The following is a 23,388-nucleotide window of genomic DNA, read 5'->3' on the forward strand; positions in this document are numbered from 1 at the left end:
AATTCAATCAACTTGGCTCCTTGAAGCACCACAAATTTGTCTTCAATAATTATGTAACTTGGCCCGACAAATACCACGAACTCGGCTTCCAAGATGGCAATAAATCAACCTCCTTCCTGATGGATATGCATTATCCTCCTCGTAGGGCTGATCTCCTACAAAATCAATGATCAACTAGGGTGCTTTTACAACCACCAAAACCGACTGTCACCAGCTATGGTGTATATCAAAACACCGAAACTAGGAAGTAACAAGGGTTTCTCCCTTTCACAATAAGCTAATTGAGCTCTTGACAATTAAAAAATTCACACGTCTACCCTCGAGTCTCCTTCTCCTTCTAATAATATTTCCTCCCCTGAAAACCATGGGTCAGTTTATTTTTCCTAAAGTGACTTTTACTACCTTTATTAAATTATTATTTATTTTATTCTAGTGATCCCCTTATTTTCTGTCAATAGCCCATGGGATCCTGTTAGGCTACCACTCCAACCCTTTCATGCTTCTATGGATTGGAATGGGACAACACACATTACATTGTTGAGTGCAAACACAATGTAAATTAATTTCTTAAGTCATCACAAAGCACAATCCCATACTTTTTGGTTTATGCAAAAGATAATATCACAACAATTATGAACAGCTAATGGCAGTGAGAAAACAAGGATTAAAAACACAAGGAATAAACAAATATATCAGTCGTGATGAATAAAAAATTATTGCATAAACAATGAACATGAAATTGGCAAAACAATAAATAAGACAAAAGGAAATGGAGAAGAAAGGAAGGAAATGCAAGCCAAAGGATGCCTGTCTCACTTTGTTCGGCTTTAGGAGGTCAATCTTTGAATGATCAAGAACACGCTGACCCTTTTGATTTATATGGATGAAATCTACATAATCTCCATCCCACATAACATCACCATCAGAAACAAAATAATCCTGCCAACAACATTGGAAAGATAGCTTAAGATCCTTTGTAAAAGCACCCATATGAAATTATGAGATCAAATCTACGAACTGTAAGACCAACATTTAGACATGCACAATAGCTCATATGTCAAAAGGACATTTGAATAATATAATCCTTGAAATGGAATACAATTTCAGTTCTAGAATTTTGAAAGTACAATGAAAGAAGTGAAGTAATTGTGTATGAAAATGTACAAGATTCATTTTCTAATACTAACATGGATATAGATATCTTATCTTAGTTTAAAGTTATAAATAATTGACAATACAATATAAATTAAAGATAGAGAAACACTAGAAACATGAGTCAATAGAAAGTGAAAACAATCATATTTGATAATGCATGTTTTCAGACATTCCCACATACTGCCTAGAAATATGGTTCATTTTCTGACTTGAAACCACAATGGTGTTATTTCAAAAACAAACACTGGAAACTCGAGCATCTGAGAATGAGAAAAATAACCTCTGAGAGTGTTGTTTCCAAAGCATGGTTTCAATCATTAATGTGTTATCCGATTCCTAGAAATACATTTTGCTTTATCACAAGAAAATCCTAAATGCAAGAGTTTTGCAACTAAGAAACTGTTATGTTAGAAACAGATTAATACAATATAGCACTATAGTTCCTAACTTGAGGAATAGCATCCAACATTCACATGTTGTTCCTTGAAAAGCATTTTACTCTATTACAAAAACATAATAAATGCAAGAGTTTTACAAATAAGGAATGGTTTGTGTTTAAAACAGTTTAAAAACAATATGGTAGTACATTTCCTAATCTGAGGAATATCACGTAATTATGTATTCGCTCATCAGTGGTTCCTTGATCAAAATGGAACGTAAAGCTAAATGCAAATTCATAAATAAAAAATGTTAATGAGAATCAAGATATTTAGACTGCATAAGTTTATTTACAAGTCTTCATTCTTGGTGGATCATGACAAATTGAGCTTGATCTAATCTCATTATTCCCCTCTATCAAATTAAAGGATACAGGGCTTCCACCAGTCATCATTCTTGAAAATTTTTAACACTTAATTATCACAACCTATATTATTCTATTATAGACATGGGACTTCCTTTCAAATGTTAAGAAAATTCGCAATAATTCAGACAAGAACATTTTGAAAGATTTTTGCAGCTAAAATACCTCATTAAGAATCCTCCTGAATTCTCATCCATACATCAAATCTGAGTACATGAACTTCTAACAACAATTTCCACTCATTAACCTTCCAAAAACAAGAGTAGATATGTTTTTGGTAAATTTCAATATGCCATTGTTATTGATAATCACAAGTGTTAGAGAGAATCAAACAGAACCAACACAAACCCTAATTCTCCAAAAAAGTGAGAAATAACTAGCACTGGGCCATGCAACACTGGAAGCAGTAATGTTCCTAACTTAAACAAACAATGATGTATAAAGCAAAATGATTATCAACACAGAAAATTTTAACAAACAACACATGCTCATAAAAACCCCAGAAGTAGAACCAGCTGAGCCATTTTATTAACCAATGGAGCAGTACAATAGTTTGGATGAATGCACCTGGGCTTGCCTCAATGGCAAGCATGAAAGAATCCAGGTGATGAGACAATGTTATCAAGTGCTGGAAGATGTTTGCTCCTCTAATGCTCTACGCTACCTAGAAACTACACTGCTGGCTGGAAAGGAACTGCAAGGAACTCCACTTCCACTGCTCGGAAAATACTACAAATTCATCCCCAAGCTCCTTGACCAAAACTCAAAAATCCATAAATGGTTTGGCCCTATTTTGACCTCCCAAAATCGACCCCCAAAGGCATTGTGCAATCCCCAGCGATTCTGCAATGTTTGCTGCAAAGATACAGTTGGAAACCCCACTTCCAGTGCTCAAAAAATTCTAAAACTTTATATCTGAGATCCTTGTCCAAAACCCAGAAAAACCCATAAATGGTTTGGCCAAATTTTGACCTTCCAAATTCGACCTCCAATAGACCCTATTCCCTCCAAACTACTCAAGGAATACGGCCTGCAAGGAACACCAACGAAATCCTCCTCCAAGCTCCAAAAATGCAACAATCACCTCTCCAAATATTTCCCTTAACCTCCACAGTGAATTTCTGCCTCAAATATTGATACTCTTCCCTCCACGTCAGCACCCAGTGTTGCCTTGGCGCTGGCCTAGGAAGTGCGAAAGTCACCCTGCAAGGTAGCACACTCCTCCACCTCCAAAACTCTCCCAAATGCCAAAAATCCTTCGATGCCTCCTCTCCGGAAAATCTCTCACCCAAAATCCACTACAAGGCACCACGAGCAAAATCAACCTCCTCTTCACTGCACCCTCCAGTAATACACACCACCCAGAGATGAATGCAATTGTTGAAAATCACAATAAGATCCTCCTCCTGAAGAAATGAAGAAAAGCCTTCTAAGGGTGGAACTCTAAGTCCCCCGAAGAAAGGGTGAGCTCTTTGCTTGAAGAACTCTTGCTAAATAGCAAGTGACTCAGCTAGGCAGCTCGAGCAACCAAAGAGAAATTTGATATGCCAAAGATAATGAATTGAGGAGAGTTGCCTTATATAGATTTTGTGGAGAACTTTTTCCCTCCATTTTCCCTCCATTGTGGGTCCCTTACTTAACCATCGATTTCCCCTCCATGCAAATCAGACTAAGGAATGTGTATTCTCCTAGTGTGGGTGGACCCCACGTATAATTTAACCACATCAAAATAACTTCTAGCCTCCTAATAAAATTGAATGGGACCATCACCTCCAAAATTGACCCCAAAATGTAGAAATTAATCCTGTTCAAAAATAGTTTAGGAAGGGACATTACAATCCTCCCCTCCCAAATGTTGCTTGTCCCCAAGCAACTTTAGTGCTGGATGCCCAAGTATGTGCTCGCCCTCCCAAGTAGCATCCTCATCCGGCAAGCTCCTCCAATGCACCTGTTAGTGTCAGTCTTTCCAGCCTTCCTCCAGTGATCAAATATGCTCTTACAAAGTGGTCTCTGAGTGTCAAGGTCAAATTTTGTCATTTCAAAGAGTTTTCAAGCAAAATTTGGTCACTAGGCATTAGGTTTAGGGTTTGCTTTCACTCCTTCTAAAGTTGTCAAAATGTCGGTCCATGTCATTATTCAGCTGAGTCTATCATCATTCATAGGGTTTTCATTATCATGTCAGTGTCTAATGAGTCATTTTACACCTAGTTCATGCTTCAGTTGCGCCTAGGCAGGGTCATTTCCCTCTCCTAGGGTTTTGAAAGCTAATTTCTCTTGGACGGTCAAATCATCAGCAAAACTTGTATCCAGATGTTCATACACCTTCCCCTATCCTTCATATACCTTATCAAATGCTTCCCATCACTGAGATCCCCCAAAATCCTCATTTTTGCAAAAAACCCTAGTTTCTAGCTACAACCTGGCAACTTTCTAGGTTGGGCCTGTGTTTTGCCCTTTTGGACCCCTTCCCCTCACTCAATCTCTGAGATTCCACTTTCCCCTGCTTCCTAACATCCCTCCCTACTTCCAAACATTTCCCCAAGAATTTAGAAGCCCCCTATCCCCTTCATTTCGCTCCATTTCGACAAAATTCATTGTTTCACACATCGGGACAAGTCACACTCAAATGATGTTCCAGAGCAATAAAAGATGAATTTTGGAAAACTGAGAGAGGTTTTTATCCATAACATGCCAAAGAAGAAAAACCTCCTTCACTTTTTGCACAGGTGTCATGGTTGTAGAGAAATGTCAAAATTGCAATCGCCAGATCCAAAGAGGTTGGCCAAGGCACAAAAACGAAGAAAAAGGTCCGACCCCCTCCACATCTTGGCCGAGGCTTCCTTGAAGGAGCATGGCACTAAATAGCTCAGCCCCAGCACAAATTCCAGGAAATTTTGAGCATTTTGGGTGATTTTTGGTTTTTAAGGCAAAAAACAAGTTTTTCCGCTTGACGGGTCTCACCCCCCGCGCGACCCTTTCACTTGGCAACTCTATTTTCAAAAAACTCAGCATTTTTGGATTTGGCATGAAAAGTTACACATGCTCACCCATTGCCAAGAGATTTTATGAAGTTTTGGGCCTTCTGAAAGTTAAAAAACAAGCAAAAAATGACTTTCTGCCACATTTTTGACACACAGAAAGCAGTCTTGGGAGATTGCAATTTTGGAGGGGCAAATGACAACCAAATTCAGAAATTCCAGTTGGGTTGGAAAGTAGACTCACAGACCTTTCCAACAAGCCTACTCTTGCCTCATTTGGACACCTGAAAGTGCCCCAAAAGTGCTCTCAAAGGCGCGCGACCCGTCAGGCAAATTGCTCAGGATTTCAGCCTACAGCTCAGCAAAACGCAGTTTTGACTGTGTTTGACTTTTTGGAGTTGATTTTTATCCTTCTTGTTGTAAATGATGTAAATTTATGACACTTTTACACTTATGTATCTCTTCTGGAAGATTCATTTATGAGATAGGTGAAAATTAAATGAATGAATTGGTTTCCTAGTTTATAGAGGCAAGTTGTTTTGACTGCCTAGTTTTCAGTGCTTAGTTTAGAATTGGTTGAAACAGCTCCTAGGATAGTGAGCTCGACCCCTAGAGGTAGGGAAAGATGTTAGATGATCTATATTATGTACACTCTTGCTCATTTTCATGGTTGGACTCTTGAGGGAGAAGCTCTTATTGTATTACTCACTGTATCTCTGCAATTTTTGGCAAAGGAAGACCAGGGTTTTGCAGTCCTTTTTGGGATTCTTGTGGTCACATGTATTGATGGTGTGTTTCTCTTTGTACTTGTAAGTGTGTTATGTGAATCATTTCCTTACTTTTCCTTCTGCACATTAGGCGAATGAAGTGTTAAAGTAGAACTCATGACTGTCATGCTCTGCTTTTAAGTTTGCTTAATATCAATATTTTCGACTGTTTAAAGAGAATTCAAGGTTATTGCTTGCTCTCTTTAACTCCTCACCGGTCATTCTCATCCATCCATCTCTATTAAAGGCATCAATACTGTTTCCTACCTCGTCCCAAAGAACCCCCTGCAAAAACTGTGTCCAATCCCCGCACCTAAAATTGCCATTTCCCCAATTTTCCACCAAAAACCCTAAAAATCCCAAATCAACCCTTTTGATCAGTTTACTAGCCTAAAATCAGTGTTACCCTATTGGTTATCTCGCCCATTGAAGATCTTTATCGAGATAGACCGGAGAGAGCCCTCTCCTGCCCCGTAGGGCTAGCTACGAGGCTAAGTGGTTTGATGTTGCCTTGAGGTTTACCTTTCTCAGCCTGAGGTGAAATTTCAAGCGCTAACATATTGGCGACCATACTGGGGAGAACAAAATTGTTTGTGGGTTGATGTGTTTGTTTTATAGCTACAGACGGAGCCTGAAGTTATGCCAGGTAACCTTCGAAACGCTTTTGCTTTGCATTAGCGAAAGTAGATAAACGCTGCTTCAGTCAATCTCCGGTCTAGCTTGTAAACGTGACATCTAACTTGTTAATTACCCCAGTACATATATCAAATTCAGATCTGATTGTTGATGGTGAACAACGATCAGACACTGACAAGGCTGAAATCATTCACCTGGCGACTCTTTTCACTGAAGAATCCAGCAACCTGTGCTTCATGGTGACTTCACTGCAGAGAGATCAGTAGCTTTGAGATTTTCAAGATGGACCGAATCACAAGAAGATATGCTCCCTTGAGCCGAGATCACATTCCAGGTTTTCCGAATAAAATTCCGAAGGTAGATTGGTCAAGGAATTTGCCTACATTTAATGATGATGGTAAGAAGGATGCTGCTTTACATCTAGTTAGATTTCATATGCATATTCGCAAGTTGAAGGTGGATTTTCCTGAAGATTGCTTGATGAAGATATTCCTGGCCACTCTGGAAGGTGAAGCCCAATCTTGGTATGAAAGTTTGCCGCCTGCTTGTATTTACTGTTTAAAGGATTTTCATGCTATGTTCATTGAACGATATCAAGCATCTTATCCATCATTAAATTTGGTTCATGACTGTTGCAAGCATGCTTATAGTTTTATTGAAAGCCTTGAGACATATTATGAAGATGATAATTTTATGGACGTTGAGATTATGGAGGCTCTGTATGAGAATCCATTTCAGCAGCACACAGAAATCTTAGAGGATACTTGTCAAGATCAGCGGGCTGAAGATGTCCATATGGTTGAAAATGAGGAAAGAGCAAATGTTGTTTCAGATCTGTCCATAGAAGAAGACAACATGCAGGTAACGCAGGAAAGTAATGTTCCAATCTCAGAAAGTGATGATGATAAATCAGATCGGGAGATAAATTGTGATGAGGCAAAACATGTTGTTCCGGATCTCATAAAAGAGAGTTGTATTCTCGCGGCTGCCTCAAATGAAGAAAATGGAGTAGCAGACCTAAATGCTCTCATCTCACCAGCACTAGATCTTCATGAGGAGGTAGTTCATTGCCTCTGTGAAAAACAAGACAAGATTTTCGTTCAAGTAAGTGAAAAGGTTTCTCTGGATGAATCTATGATAGCTGATAGAAATGTTAGTGTTGGGTTTCACGAAACATCTGAAATTTCTTTTCTCATCATTGATGAATGTAATGAGAATCTGGCTATCATATCATATGAGGATGACTTACCATATATTCAAACTACAAAAGATCAGATCATTTAGGATTCCATTTCAGATTCTTCCTCATATGTCTCATGTTTTGAAATGTTATTTCAAGAGGAGATCTGCTCATCCATTTGTTCGGAGTTTTTTGAAGCTTATGAGCATACTTTTACTGAAGCACATGATGAAGGCAGATCAGAATTTGAAACAAAGGATACCTTGTTCTTTCAGCAGGAGGTGGCAATGTCAAGTCTTCATGTTTTCCAAGATCCAATGGCAGATCTCTTGCAGTCAACAATGAAGGTGATTATTGCAGTATTCAGTGATGAAGGAGAATATGGTCAACTATGTTTTTGGATGCCCAGTGATAGGTTTGTATTGTTGACCAGAAGATCTAATCAGGAGAATCAATCAAAAAGGTATCTGCTTGATTGGTTGCATTGGCATTTCGAAATAGTTTGATGGTATATTGTTTTGTAAGAAACACAGGTGGTTGTCATCATGATTTCAAATCTTGATCGACTGTTGCCCTTCAATAAGCTTTGTAAGTTCTTGTTTTAGTTAAGTCAGTCATGAGTCATTTGTGTTTGGTCTGTTGAGTGAGTTTTTCAAGTTATTTCAGTTTGCCATCGAGTCGGTTTGAGTCAAGTTTTAGTTAAGTTTCAGTCAGTTTTCAGTCAAGTTTGATTCAATAAATGAGTCAAAGTCTTGTGTCGTTTGCCGAATAATGACTCCATCGCCCAATGGTTGAAAAGCACTGGTCTGCTCTCCCAGATGTCTAAGGTTCTGGGTACCTCCAAGGAGCTACCATCCCCATTGGAGCCAATGTTAGTGTCAGTCTTTCCAGCCTTCCTCCAGTGATCAAATATTCTCTTACAAAGTGGTCTCTAAGTGTCAAGGTCAAATTTTGTCATTTCAAAGAGTTTTCAAGCAAAATTTGGTCACTAGGCATTAGGTCTAGGGTTTGCTTTCACTCCTTCTAAAGTTGTCAAAATGTCGGTCCATGTCATTATTCAGCTAAGTCTATCATCATTCATAGGGTTTTCATTATCATGTCAGTGTCTAATGAGTCATTTTACACCTAGTTCATGCTTCAGTTGCGCCTAGGCAGGGTCATTTCCCTCTCCTAGGGTTTTGAAAGCTAATTTCTCTTGGACGGTCAAATCATCGGCAAAACTTGTATCTAGATGTTCATACACCTTCCCCTATCCTTCATATACCTTATCAAATGCTTCCCATCACTGAGATCCCCCAAAATCCTCATTTTTGCACAAACCCTAGTTTCTAGTTACAACCTGGCAATTTTCTAGGTTGGACCTGTGTTTTGCCCTTTTGGACCCCTTCCCCTCACTCAATCTCTGAGATTCCACTTTCCCCTGCTTCCTAACATCCCTCCCTACTTCCAAAAATTTCCCCAAGAATTTAGAAGCCCCCTATCCCCTTCATTTCGCTCCATTTCGACAAAATTCCTTGTTTCACACATCGGGACAAGTCACACTCAAATGATGTTCCAGAGCAATAAAAGATGAATTTTGGAAAACTGAGAGAGGTTTTTGTCCATAACATGCCAAAGAAGAAAAACCTCCTTCACTTTTTGCACAGGTGTCATGGTTTTAGAGAAATGTCAAAATTGCAATCGCCAGATCCAAGGAGGTTGGCCAAGGCACAAAAACGAAGAAAAAGGTCCGACCCCCTCCACATCTTGGCCGAGGCTTCCTTGAAGGAGCATGGCACTAAATAGCTCAGCCCCAGCACAAATTCCAAGAAATTTTGAGCATTTTGGGTGATTTTTGGTTTTTAAGGCAAAAAACAGGTTTTTCCACTTGACAGGTCTAACCCCCCGCGCGACCCTTTCACTTGGCAACTCTATTTTCAAAAAACTCAGCATTTCTGGATTTGGCATGAAAAGTTACACATGCTCACTCATTGCCAAGAGATTTTATGAAGTTTTGGGCCTCCTGAAAGTTAAAAAACAAGCAAAAAATGACTTTCTGCCACATTTTTGACACACAGAAAGCAGTCTTGGGAGATTGCAATTTTGGAGGGGCAAATGACAACCAAATTCAGAAATTCCAGTTGGGTTGGAAAGTAGACTCACAGACCTTTCCAACAAGCCTACTCTTGCCTCATTTGGACACCTGAAAGTGCCCCAAAAGCTCTCTCAAAGGCGCGCGACCCGTCAGGCAAATTGCTCAGGATTTCAGCCTACAGCTCAGCAAAACGCAGTTTTGACTGTGTTTGACTTTTTGGAGTTGATTTTTATCCTTCTTGTTGTAAATGATGTAAATTTATGACACTTTTACACTTATGTATCTCTTCTGGAAGATTCATTCATGAGATAGGTGAAAATTAAATGAATGAATTGGTTTCCTAGTTTATAGAGGCAAGTTGTTTTGACTGCCTAGTTTTCAGTGCTTAGTTTAGAATTGGTTGAAACAGCTCCTAGGATAGTGAGCTCGACCCCTAGAGGCAGGGAAAGATGTTAGATGATCTATATTATGTACACTCTTGCTCATTTTCATGGTTGGACTCTTGAGGGAGAAGCTCTTATTGTATTACTCACTGTATGTCTGCAATTTTTGGCAAAGGAAGACCAGGGTTTTGCAGTCCTTTTTGGGATTCTTGTGGTCACATGTATTGATGGTGTGTCTCTCTTTGTACTTGTAAGTGTGTTATGTGAATCATTTCCTTACTTTTCCTTCTGCACATTAGGCGAATGAAGTGTTAAAGTAGAACTCATGACTGTCATGCTCTGCTTTTAAGTTTGCTTAATATCAATGTTTTCGACTGTTTAAAGAGAATTCAAGGTTATTGCTTGCTCTCTTTAACTCCTCACCGGTCATTCTCATCCATCCATCTCTATTAAAGGCATCAATACTGTTTCCTACCTCGCCCCCAAGAACCCCCTGCGAAAACTGTGTCCAATCCCCGCACCTAAAATTGCCATTTCCCCAATTTTCCACCAAAAACCCTAAAAATCCCAAATCAACCCTTTTGATCAGTTTACTAGCCTAAAATCAGTGTTACCCTATTGGTTATCTCGCCCATTGAAGATCTTTATCGAGATAGCCCGGAGAGAGCCCTCTCCTGCCCCGTAGGGCTAGCTACGAGGCTAAGTGGTTTGATGTTGCCTTGAGGTTTACCTTTCTCAGCCTGAGGTGAAATTTCAAGCGCTAACAGCACCAAAAATTGCTTGTCCTCAAGTAGTGCCTAAACAAGCGCCCTCTCTGACCGTAGATCCCCACTGTCTCTGCAAACTTCACCAGGGTCCCAAACATGCCATTGGATCGTCCCTGATTGTTGTACTATCCTATAGTGAAGGGGTCCCTCAATACCAAGATCCCAAGCCAACCTGATCAGCATGAAGCACCCCTTGCTCCACTCACTATCCTGCCAGATAGGGGCATTAGAACCCCTCTGTCTACTGCCAATAAGTAGAGCATCCTAACAATGTAAAACTCTGTCCAAATCCTCATGAAGCTGCCCTACCGAATAGCCCATCTCGTGCACTACAAGAGTAAACTCCTGAAGATGCAATCCAATCATGGTGGGATTGAACCCTCGTCTACCCGGGCCTCCCCCAATCTCCTCCTATCGATCACCCTACCACATCGGTGAAGTTCCCCACACCATCAATGAATCAATAAAACCAAATGGAGGATCTGGATGACCCTCCCATGTAGAAACCAACTCACCTCTATGGGTAGTTGAACTGCTCAGCCCTGTTATGCCAAAATCCCCTGCCTGTTGCAAAAGGAACCTATCCTGCTGACATCATGACACTCTGGTCATGACTGACTACCTAGCATGCTCATACCAGAGCCTCCTCTCCCATAACTCTCGGCCATAATCTATGTAATGATCAAGGCTAGGCCAATCTTGCCAAAGCAACTCAACAGTGCCAACGCCTATCACTCCATGGCTAGCCCCAATCCTGAGCAACAATCTTCCTTGCCCTATGGTGAGGGCTTCGGTGATCCCCCATGTGTCCGCCTATGAATGAATCAGTCTACCAGTTATCCTGACCATGCTCACTAAGGAGTGGCATATCCCACCAATCCACTAGATACCTGGATCCCATAACCATTCTAGAGGTCCACAACCCCCAATCCTCTCTATATATCGTTGTGACATGTTGCTAGCTATTGGGACCCCCCTGTACCCTATCTGTGTCTCCTGTAGATATCCAATAGGTAGACACCGAGCATCAAGAACCTGTGTCGCAAATAACCAACTGCTCTGCGCCTGCCAAATCACATAGCAAGATTTGTTATTCCAGCTCCTGATGATGTGCTCGGGTACTGCCGGAAGCCTCGACATCATCCTACCGACAAGGACTACCATCCCCTGCACCTCATGCTCCCCCAACGCCTCAAGTTGTCTAGTTGAAAAAGCAACACGCAACTTCCTCTCGGTCACCTCCCCAAGTGTGAGCCCAGGGGTGGAACATATGCTACCTCAACAATCAACCACGCCATCCCTATGCATGTATCCGTCAGCTCGTGCACCTACCAAGTGTCTCAACTGGAGAGTCTCCTCCCAGCCCATGACACACGGTGTCTCATCCAACTGCCTAGGGTGAGCCTCCCATGCCCTGCTGCCCGAATGGAGAGTGTCAAGGGGTAACAACCAAACACTCTGCGACTGTAAGCAACACTGGAGGATGATGGGTGGGTATGTCCCAAAGGGTATGATCAAGAATCTGCCAGAATACTCAAGAGTAATCCTGTGGATGACCCTCTCTCCACCTCGGATCTGCTGATAACCCCCTCGAAGTCGTGTCTCCACTAAACATGGTGTCCCTAGATGCTCAACAATGTCATCATCGATCCTAGGTGAGTTGCATCCAATGGTACACCTAATGCCCTTGTCCATAGGCCTCCTTGGAGGCAACACTCCAAGATCCCGCTGTGCCACACCATGTGTCACTGCACACCACCAAGCAACACCGCATTCCTCGACATGCCACTGTATGATGCAACCTGTCCCTGTACACCACTGGATACCCCCAGCTATGGCTATGCCATCCTGTGTCCCGCCTGTGTCACTGCACCTGTCACTCCATGCATGTGCTCAATGCGATGTGAGGCACTCCCACTCCACAACGCAGTCCAACATACTATGGCACACCCCCATGCGTCTCCATGCCCATCTGCAGACCACTTCTCCATGCTAGATGCTCCTACCCATCCCCAAATGAGATGGCCTAAAGTTGTGTCCCTATGCATTGGCCCGCATCCAACCTGTATCATCACCTCCACCCTCGCATCACCATGCTCTCCGATGAGGGGACCTCCCCTCCAAATCCTCCCTGAGGGGCCCTAGAAGTGAATCTCTTTAGGCACCAGTAGTGATGCCACCACTGCTCTGCTCCTCTATGTCCTTCGTGCCCTACGCAAGTGTGAGGAATCCCCAACTCCATACAAGGCATTGTCTGGTGGCCTGCCGATGCCACCTCCTTCGACAAGCTCCTGCCATAGTAGGTTGATCATCCTATGATCCCATGCACAACCTTCATACCAAGACAACCCAAGGAGTCTGCCCATGAGCTAGTTGGCCACTGGTGCCGACCCAAACTCCCCTAGCGAATGCGCGTGCTCAACTGCTAGGTCAACTATACCATCCAAGTTGTAGTCAACTGGTATACCTGGGAAATGATAGGTGGTCCCTCCCGAATCCCAATGCCAATTGGGGCTTCCGACATCCTCAGTGCCTGGAAACTCCTGGTGAGCTCCACTTGGGTCCACTACTGTCTCCATAGCCCACTCCACCGGGTACCAACTCAGAATCTCTCGCCATCCAACCCCAAGAGAGGGATTGAATGTACGAACTCTCATACGTAGGACAAGCCCTCCATCCTGCAAATGTTGCACCCTGCACTTCTCATGTCGCCTCACCTCATCAGCCTGGTCAACACATAAAATATGTCGAGGTGGCTCTGCTTCTCTCTCTCCAAGGTGCAGAGGTAAACTACTAACGCTACAGGCCCCATCTATGTATGTCTGAAGAGGGCTGCTCTGATGCTCTAAAGTGAACTCTAGTTGTACCATTAGGGAATCCAACCGTACCCCAACATGAGTACGTTTGGCCACTAAATCAGCACAAACCACTCTCATGCCCTCCAGCTCCTCGTTTTGTTGTAGAATGGCCTCTCGTACTGTCGTGGCCTTCTCTCTCAATGCTAGAAGGTCAGCCTGGAACTGATGAATCTGCCATGGGTATCTATCACCTGCAGACTCGGTCACAGCTCTGGACATCTCATCAACTATCAGCACCTCAACCATGGGTGGCACCTCTTCAACAGATGGCTCTATGTGTGTAGGCTCTATCCTCTCCACCAAGGTGCCAACTATGGCTGTCAAAGAGGTCTCAAATAATGGTGACTCTTGTGCCACACTGGGTAGATCGATGTGCTCCTCACCATCCTATAGGCTCTCAGCATCATGCTCAACCTCCTCCTCAAGCTCCTGGTATCTAAATCCAAGTCTCCACCAATAAAGCGTCCCTTGGTCTCACCCTCTAACTGTCCCTATCCTACCTTCTCCTTTTTAGGAGATCTAGTGCCTTGATTCTGTCGACTTTCCCCAGATGATGTAGATGGTTGCACCCCCACGACCTACTCACCTCTAGTGTCTTTGTTGTGAGGGTGAGGATGGGATTGGTCTGTCACCCTCCTCAACTCGACCAACCTCTCATCGTCCCAAGGGATTCCACCCCAAAAATTTTGCATATTGGATTTCCCTTGAGCCATGGGTTTGTCTCCGATTTCACCCGTCATTGTGCACTCATACCCAAAGCTTCCATGATCTTCTGGCTAATTTCCCACAGTTGGGCCAAGATCATGCTTTGATACAACAGTGATGTTCCAAACTTAAACAAACAATGATGTATAAAGCAAAAACGATTCTTAACACAAAATTTTAACAAACAACACATGCTCATAAAAACCCCAGAAGTAGAATCAGCTGAGCCATTTTATTAATCAATGGAGCAGTACAATAGTATGGATGAATGCACCTGGGCTTGCCTCAATGGCAAGCATGACAGAATCCAGGTGATGAGACAATGATATCAAGTACTGGAAAATGTCTGCTCCTCTAATGCTCTACGCTACCCAGAAACTAAACTGTTGGCTGGAAAGGAACTGCAAGAAACACCACTTGCACTACTCAGAAAATGCTACAAATTCAGCCCCAAGCTCCTTGACCAAAACCCACAAAAACCCAGAAATGGTTTGGCCCGATTTTGATCTCCCAAAATTGACCCCCAAAGGCACTGTGCAATCCCCAACAATTATGCAATGTCTGCTACAAAGATACGATTGGAAACCCCAATTCCGATGCTCGGAAAAGTCTGAAACTTTATATCTGGGATCCTTGTCAAAAATCCAAAAAAACCCAAAAATTGTTTGGCTGGATTTTGACCTTCCAAATTCGGCCTCTAATAGGCCCTACGCCCTCCAAACTACTCAAGGAATATGGCCTGCAAGGAACACCAACGAAATCCTCCTCCAAGCTCCAAAAATGCAGCAATCACCTCTCCAAATATTTCCCTTAACCTCCACGATGAAATTTTGCCTCAAATATTGATACTCTACCCTCCATGTGAGCACCCAGTGCTGCCTTTGCACTGGCCCAGGAAGTGTGAAAGTCACCCTGCAAGGTAGCACACTCCTCCACCTCCAAAACTCTCCCAAATGCCAACAATCCTCTGATGCCTCCTCTCCGGAAAATCTCTCACCCAAAATCCACTACAAGGCACCACGAGCAAAATCAACCTCCTCTTCATTGCACCCTCCAATAATACGCACCACCCAGAGATGAATGCAATCATTGGAAATCACAATGAGATCCTCCTCCTGAAGAAATGAAGAAAAACCTTCCTAGGGTGGCACTCAAAGTCCCCCGAAGAAAGGGTGAGCTCTTCGCTTGAAGAACTCTTGCTAAATAGCAAGTGACTCGACTAAGCAGCTCGAGCAATCAAAGAGAAATTCGATATGACAAAGATAATGAAATGAGGAGTTTCCTTCCTTATATAGATTTTGTGGAGAACTTTTCCCTCCATTTTCCTTCCATTGTGGGTCCCTCACTTAACCATCGATTTCCCCTCCATGCAAATCAAACTAAGCAATGCGTATTCTCTTAGTGTGGGTGGCCCCCACGTATAATTTAACCACATAAAAATAATTTCTAGCCTCCTAATAAAATTGAATGGGCCCCATCACCTCCAAAATTGACCCCAAAATGTAGAAATTAATCCTGTTCCAAAATAGTTTAGGAAGGGACATTACAATATCACACAAGTGGAGCACAACCCTAGAGAGAGATGAAAATAACCAAAAACAAGTGCACTAAAGAGAGAACGAAAACCAAGCCTAAGAGAGTACAATACTTGATAGGTGCCATTAAGCAATTCACTTTATTAAAAGATGAATGAATCACTTGAATGACTGAAATACAACTAAGAGTTGGGTATGTATACACAACTCAAGAGTGGGCACTTTTCACAATAGAGTTTTGAGCTTACAAATACAAGGTCAGACTTAGCAAAGACAACAAACATAATAATGATACAATATAAGGTCAGTGGTCACCAAAAGTGAAGATTACCCACTTATTTTCAACATCCCCGCTTAATTTGAACACGGGACCACAAAGAGAATCTTGAATTTCTAACAATGGTCGATCTTCATAATGTATATTTGGTCACTTTATGTACCTGAATTTATCATTGTAAAGCATATTTATAAATGCTATTGTCAAAGGAAAATATATTTTGAGCCAAAGTCCTGTTGCGACTTTTTAAAGATGAAAATTTGAATTTTTGAAATGTAATTTTTGGCTCCAAAAGTGACAAGTTGACTTCCCTCCAAGTCAACTCAGCCTTGGCTCCAAAATACACCCATTCGACCTAGACAAATCACTATATAAAGGCAGCACCTCTTCCTCCATTCGGGAATTCGATCTCTCACACACAAGACAAGTTTTGGCAAGCAAGCGAAGGACGAAATAGGACGAAGGAGGAGGCTGAAATCTCTCTTTTCTCTCTCTCTTGCAACTCACGCATGTGAGCTAGCCTCTCTCTCTGTGGTTAGCATTTTTATGGGGCAATTGTTTCAGAGAGGCGAAATTTCTAGGTAACTGGGGTAACTGTTACAGGACCAAAATTCTGGGGCAACTAAGCTATTGCAAGAGGGCCGAAATTCTGGGTCAAACAAGCAGAGCGAATTAAAGGATCAGATTGGGTGACTTGACTTGGAGGAGAAGACCACGTTTGACCATAGGTCTAGGTGTGTTTCTCATTGAACAAGAAGAATTTCTCTATTGAAAAAGGTTGTTGGGTTTTTCCTCTTGGTGTGTTTCCCCAGGATAAATCTTGTCTTCTTTTGTGCACTGTGACCTCTACTATTTTACTATTCTTTATGGTTGAATTTTTTAAGTATAATTGTTGAATGATATATTGGAATAAGTTAAAAGAAGATCTACATCAAAAGTTATTATCAGAATTTCAAAAATATTGTGCTAATCTATATTGCACCTAAAATATCAACATGGAATCAGAGCTTTGGTGAAATAAGGAACATTGAGATCACCCTTGCAAAACCGTAGAGAACATTTTATTGAAGTCCTTGTAGATTGGGATCTATAGCTTCCTCTATGAAATCTGAAAACAAATTAGAGTGAGCATCAAATTTTAGAGCTTGGAAAGTTAGAATAGATCTTATTCTTGCCAAGAACAAAGCTTTGGATATTGTGACAGGAAAGACTATTGAACCCGTTGATACAGCGAGAAAAGAGAAGTTCAAAGAGGATGACATCACTGGCATGAGTCTTATAGTAGACTCCATTAGAGATCATTTGACTCCCTACATTGCAAAGCATGATACTTCAAAGAAAATGTACGATGTCTTATACATTATCAAGAATGTTTACCAATCCATGACTGTGAAGAACAAACTTTGAAATATAAGGATGACTAATGACGACACCGTGGCTTCATACTTCGTGAGGATTTCCCATATTAGAGATCAAATTCAAGCAATTGGATAATCCATTCCAGATCAAGAACTTGTGACCACAACACTCAATGGTCTTCCTAGATCATGGGATGCATTTGCAACAGGCATAAGTAGTTGGAAAGAAGCTCCTTCATTTGAACAACCATGCACATCTTGTGCTCAAGAAGAAGCCAGGTTGTTGTCAAGAGATTGTTAGGAGGAAGAAGCTCAACCCTTTGCAGCTTGTTTCAAAAGCAAGGGAAAGAAGAAGTTTGGTCCTCAACAGAAGAAGGCAGGAAAAGTATCCTCTTCTAAGAAGGATTTATCCAAGATACAACGTTATGATAGTAGAAATATGGACATTTCGAGAGAGATTGTCCTAATATGCCTAATAACAAGAGAAAGGGGAAACAACATGCTTCTGCAACAAATGTTGAAGATGAGAAACCAAAGAAGACCAAAGGTGACAAGAATTTCTTTTATTTCTCTGCTCTAACAGGTTCCATTGTAGTTGATGATGACATGTGGCTTGTAGATAGTGGAGCATCAAGACACGTGATCGGAGAGAGTGGAAATCATTCTAGCATGATGGAAAAGAGGTTGTCCCAAAGAGTTGAGCTTGGGGACAATCATAGCTATGCAGTCAAAGGAATTGGAAAGGCATCCATAGAGTTGGAATCTGGTAACAACATGCATCTCAGCAATGTTCTTTATGTACCATGTTTGAAAAAGAATCTTGTTTCTATTTCTTGTTCAGAAGATAAAGGAGATAGAGCTTGTGAAAATTCCTTGAATGCAATAACTAGAGATTTATCTTCTAACTGTTCGCAGTTTATTTGTCTTATGAATTATTATTTGGCAAATAATGATAAAATTCACTATTGCTTTCTTCACTATAAAAACGTTGCAGAAATATAAAACTGGAACTGATAAAATGGATGCACACACACAAAAATATAACGCCGTTGTTTTTGGACAATTGTCCTTGGAAAAAACACCGAAGTGAAAACCATTGCAACAGATAAAGGTTTTATTATTATCTTCAACAATTCAAGAGTACAATAAATGCTTTCCAATCTGGCAAAGCCCTGGCAATCTAATAATGGAAAAATATGGAAGACACCCTTGTCTCACTTTGCAACTGATCTGGACTCTCCTAGCCACTCGCACCTCCTCTTGGAATTTGCACTTCCTGCTAGAATGTGCAGATCTAGCAATGGAAAAATTATACAGCCCTGTAATCACCTCCAAGCAAGTCATCTAGCCTCCCTTTACCTTTAAAACCCACTCACTCTGCCTCTAGGACCCTAATCTAGCAACTAGCAACTGAAATGTCGCTCTTCCAGTAACTCACACTGTTATTTCGGCCTCCTATGCAAATAAATTCAGCCTCCTCTTTCCTATCTACCAGACACTAGAAATACTGAGGAAATTCCTTCGGGCTCCTACTCTAAAATCTTTGCTGAAACCCTTGCTCTGATGCTTTCCCTAGCGTCAACTACACCCTTGCTGAATACCTGCAACAGGGTAGTCAAACTACTCCACTCATACGTTGTGTCTTCTCCAATCCCTTAGACCTACTCTTATAATCTCTCATTGGAGTCTTAACAGCTACGATTCATCTCAACCGATGGCTAAAATCAATTTGACTTCATCAGTAGAAGCCTCTAGAGTAAAATCGAACTTCCTTAATTGATTCTCTTTATATAACCACTTTTCCTAAGTTAGGAAATATTTTAATTATGGCTAATTAACTTAACTAAGGCGTCTCCAAGTTTTCTCTCATGAACCCTTTTTTGGGTTTTGGATATCTTGTGTTCTTTAGCCTCATAGACACAATCTGAGACTAGAACACCTGTCTGATGCTACCATATCCAAAAACTAACACTCCCTCTTAACAAGGAAGGTGTTCCCATTATACCCATATGTTCTTTGAAGTAAACGAACTTTGCCCTCTCCAACACCTTCGTGAGTATATCAACTACCTACTAGTCTGTGGGAACATGTTGTAGTCGAACTGATCCTTGATACTAGCGTCTGACATCTATGATACCTCCTTCCTTCACATCTTCAAGCTTATCTAACTCCTTGTCACTGAAAATCACTATGAAGAAACTACACCGGTTGTCATTGTCCACCATGTTGTCGTGCATACTCTGATCTCACACTATTGATGCCTCTATCCTGAATATGTCACTGCACTTGTGTATTGATCTCTCAGAACCTGAAGACCAAGCTTCTATAGGGCCGCTCCCTCTGAAGCTAGACACCCTCTGAGTCTCAAACTCTCACTAATCTACTGTGTCACTGCAACTGCTTTTGCAACTATTCCTTGAGTCTCTGACTGCGCCTCCTTGGCTCCGCACTATCTCTCAAGTATTTGACTATGCCTTGCTGACACCTCAATCCTACTACTACTTTACTACTATGGGTTCTCATAGCAAATCTAACGATCCATATGAGAAATACAGCAATTGGATCTAATCTACTGATCAAGCCCTCCATGGCTAGATCTAGACCTCCTGCTACTCTTCCCTTAGACCCTGCCTAATCTGGCATACTAGAGTGTCATACTCCTCCATCAGAGTATAATGTTGGAAACATAGCGAACTCATCCTCCAACCTGATGGACAAGTCATCAATATCTGTCAAAGCTTTTGTCTACTCCCCCTTCTTCTCCTTCTTCCTCTTCACACACTAGCTGATCTAGTGACCAAGCTCACCACATCCAAAGCACTTGACCTTCGACAAGTCCTTCTTCTTATCTCCTTTAGATTCATGTACTTGGTTGGGACCCTTCTTCGCTTTTCCCTTTCCTGCAAGAGCAACATTTTCTTCTTCCTTCTTCACCTTCATTCCCTTGCCACTACTGTTGGTAGTACCATCTATGAGACTGAGCCTTAGCTCCGCCTGAGTGAGGTCACTCCATAGGCGCTCCCAACTAGGACATGTGTCTCAACTAGAAATCACTCGGACGAATGTATGCTACTCCTTGGTAAATTCGTTGAGTGTTGTGCACACTAGCTCACTATCTGATGGTTTCCCTCCAATAGCTCCAAGTTCATCTCGAACGGCCTAAATCCCAGTGAGGTAAGATGTAATGTTCTCGCCCTCTTGCATCTTTACCGTCCTCAACTTCTCAATGAGAATCATTTTCTGATTCTATAATCTTCCAAACTAGGGAAAATAGTGTTATGCAAAGAAGACAATAAAAATAACACCATAAAATTAAATTAGACAATCATACCACAAAATTGGCAACCAAACTATGTTGTCTTCTCATTTTATTAAATGGGAAGAGGTGTACAACAAGGTGTTGGAATGTGTGCACCTGGGCTTGCTCTAGGCAAGCTAGCAAAAGCCCAAAATGAACAATGGAACACCCTCCTAAAATCAGCGGATAATCTGGCCCAAATGCTGCGTTGTTACTGCCCAGAAAGGTGTTGCTACCTGAAATGATCTGTTGTTAGAGTCTTCCCTGTTGGTCAAAAAATTCTATGAAATTAATCTCACAAAAAACCCAGAATAACCCACAAAGGAATTGGCCAAATGTTGTCCTCGAAATTTTGGCCCAAATTCCCTTTAGCTCCTCTAGCTGCTCGCTGAGTTGGGACCCCTGTTTGACCCCTCACATTTGCCCAGAAAATTCTATAAAATTAGGAGTGTGATCATTGCTGAAAACCCAGAAAAACCTAGAAAGGGTTTCCCTTGGTTCCAACCTTCAAAAATTGACCCCTCACTACTTGGCCCTCCTCCAATTTCGAACTCTGTTGCTGTGACTGATCCTGTCAATCTCTGCTCTCCCAACTCTAGAAATCATCCTCAAATTGCCCTCCAAATGATCTCCTAGCACCCCAGCTCCAAACTCCCCCAGGTGGTGTTGCCCCAAAGAGTCTCATTCCAATGACTGCGCAGTCATGGAGGAGATGATGCAGTCTTGCGTGTGAGGAAATGAGAGTTGCGTGTAGGATGGACCTCTTGTCTGTAGCTGTCCTCTATACTCCTAAAAATCATGAAAGGATGCTCCTGTCTCCCCAACTTCCCGTAGTGCCTCACGCTGTGACTACGCAATCCCCGAGCTGATGTAAATCCCCCTACGTCTGGTACTCGACTTACAACTGTTGTAACTCGTCTCCCTACTGCTATGACGAGCTGAAATGAAGAAGAACTCCCTCCCAGGGCTGGCACTCAAACTCCACCAAAGCAAGGGTTGAGATCTCTGCTCGGAGACACTCGTGTGCTAAACAACACAGTAACCCGGCTAAGCAGCTCGAGCAACTAAGATTGAGTTCAATATGTCAAAAGATAAGATGTTGAACTAAGGAGAGTTGCCTTCCTTATATAGATTTCGTGGAGCACTTTTCCCTCCATTTTCCCTCCATCGTGGGTCCCTCACTTAACCATCAATTTCCCCACCATGCAAATCAAACTAGGCAATGTGTATTCTCCTAGTGTGGGTGGCCCCCACGTACAAATTAACCACATTGAAATAACTTCTACTAAGTCTAGCCTCCTAATGAAATTGAATGGGCCCCATCACCTCGAAAATCAGCCCCAAAATGTAGAAACTAATCACGTTCCAAAATAATTTACGAAGGGACATTACAGTCCTCCCCTCCCAAATGCTGCTTGTCCCCAAGCAACTTCAATGCTGGATGCTCAAGTATGCACTCACCCTCCCAACTAGCATTCTTATCCAGCAAGCTCCTCTAATGCACCAAAAATATCTTGTCCTCAAGCAATGTCTGAGCAAGAAACCTCTCTAACTGTTGCTCCCCACTGTCACTGCAAAATGTGCCAGGCTCCCAGATGTGCCACTAGATCGTGCCTGACCTCTGCACTGTCCTGATATGAAAGAATCCTTCAATACCAGGATCCCAAGCCATCCTGTCCAACATGAAGCTCCCCTCGCTCCACTCATTATCTTGCTCGGCGCAAGTACCAGAGGTCCCCTGCTCCATCAGTGACTCGCTAAAGCCGACTGGAAGATCTGTATGATTTCCCCCTGTAGTAGCCAGTGCATCCCTAAAGGTTATTGAGTTGTGAAGAGATGTGATGCCCCAATTCCCTGCTAGTCCCAGAGTGGTGACACCATGTTGATGTTGCGCTACTCTGACTATGACATACTCCCCATCATGCGGAAGACAATATCCTCCCCTCCTAAGGCCTAGTGACGAAAAATCTGTAAGAGTCAAGCTCATCCTGCCCGGGAATCTCCATGATGCCAATATTTACCCCTCCACTGCCAATCTCAACTCTAAGCCATAATAGGAAAAGTTTGCCTTGCCATACAGTGGAGGTTTCAATCATCCCCATGTGTCAAAACCAAAGTGAACTGGATCATCCTCTGCCATGACCCTGCTCGTCACAAAGTGGAGTGATCTGCCTGCCAATCAAATCCCTGGATTCCCCAAACATACAGGGAGCTCATAACTCCCACTCCTCACAGGATGTCGCTACGTAATGTCGTTACCAGCTAGAACCCATTTGGCCCTCATCTTCGATCCTTGGATGGACCCCAAGTATAAGGATAGGTCTCATGCCTGTGAATGCTCCTGCCAGACCACGCAATGAAATCCGCTATCCCAACTCCTGATGATACACCTTAACACTACTCGGAGTTTGGGTACCCTCCTGTAGACGAAGTCTACCATCCACCATCCCTCAAGTGAGAGCTCAAGGGTGGAATATATGCTACCTCGGTTACCAACCACGCCATCCCTAAAAGCCTGTATCCAACAACTCGTGCACCTACCAAGGGTCTCAACTAAAGAGTCTCCTCCCAGCGCATGGCACACAATGTCTCATTCAACTGTCTAGGGTGAGCCT

At 42.3% G+C, this 23,388-nt stretch overlaps 1 protein-coding gene across 5 annotated transcripts in view; it reads right to left on the reverse strand.

Annotated features, from left to right (window-relative positions):
- The window catches only part of LOC149228455 (uncharacterized), a 437,914-nt gene that overhangs the window by 108,363 nt on the left and 306,163 nt on the right, over positions 1–23,388 (reverse strand). For 4 of the 5 annotated variants that reach the window (XM_089378219.1, XM_089378217.1, XM_089378218.1 and 1 more), the window contains exon 8: positions 817–939. In XM_089378219.1, the coding sequence (XP_089234345.1) occupies positions 817–939 (123 nt within the window). Of the gene's footprint in view, positions 1–816; positions 940–23,388 lie in introns of those variants that run through there. The other variant, XM_089378220.1, reaches the window with a different exon arrangement.

This window comes from Pinus tabuliformis, chromosome J (assembly GCF_031772625.1).
Source record: "Pinus tabuliformis cultivar Carrire ecotype Pingquan chromosome J, CPIR1, whole genome shotgun sequence".
Classification (NCBI taxonomy): domain Eukaryota; kingdom Viridiplantae; phylum Streptophyta; class Pinopsida; order Pinales; family Pinaceae; genus Pinus; species Pinus tabuliformis.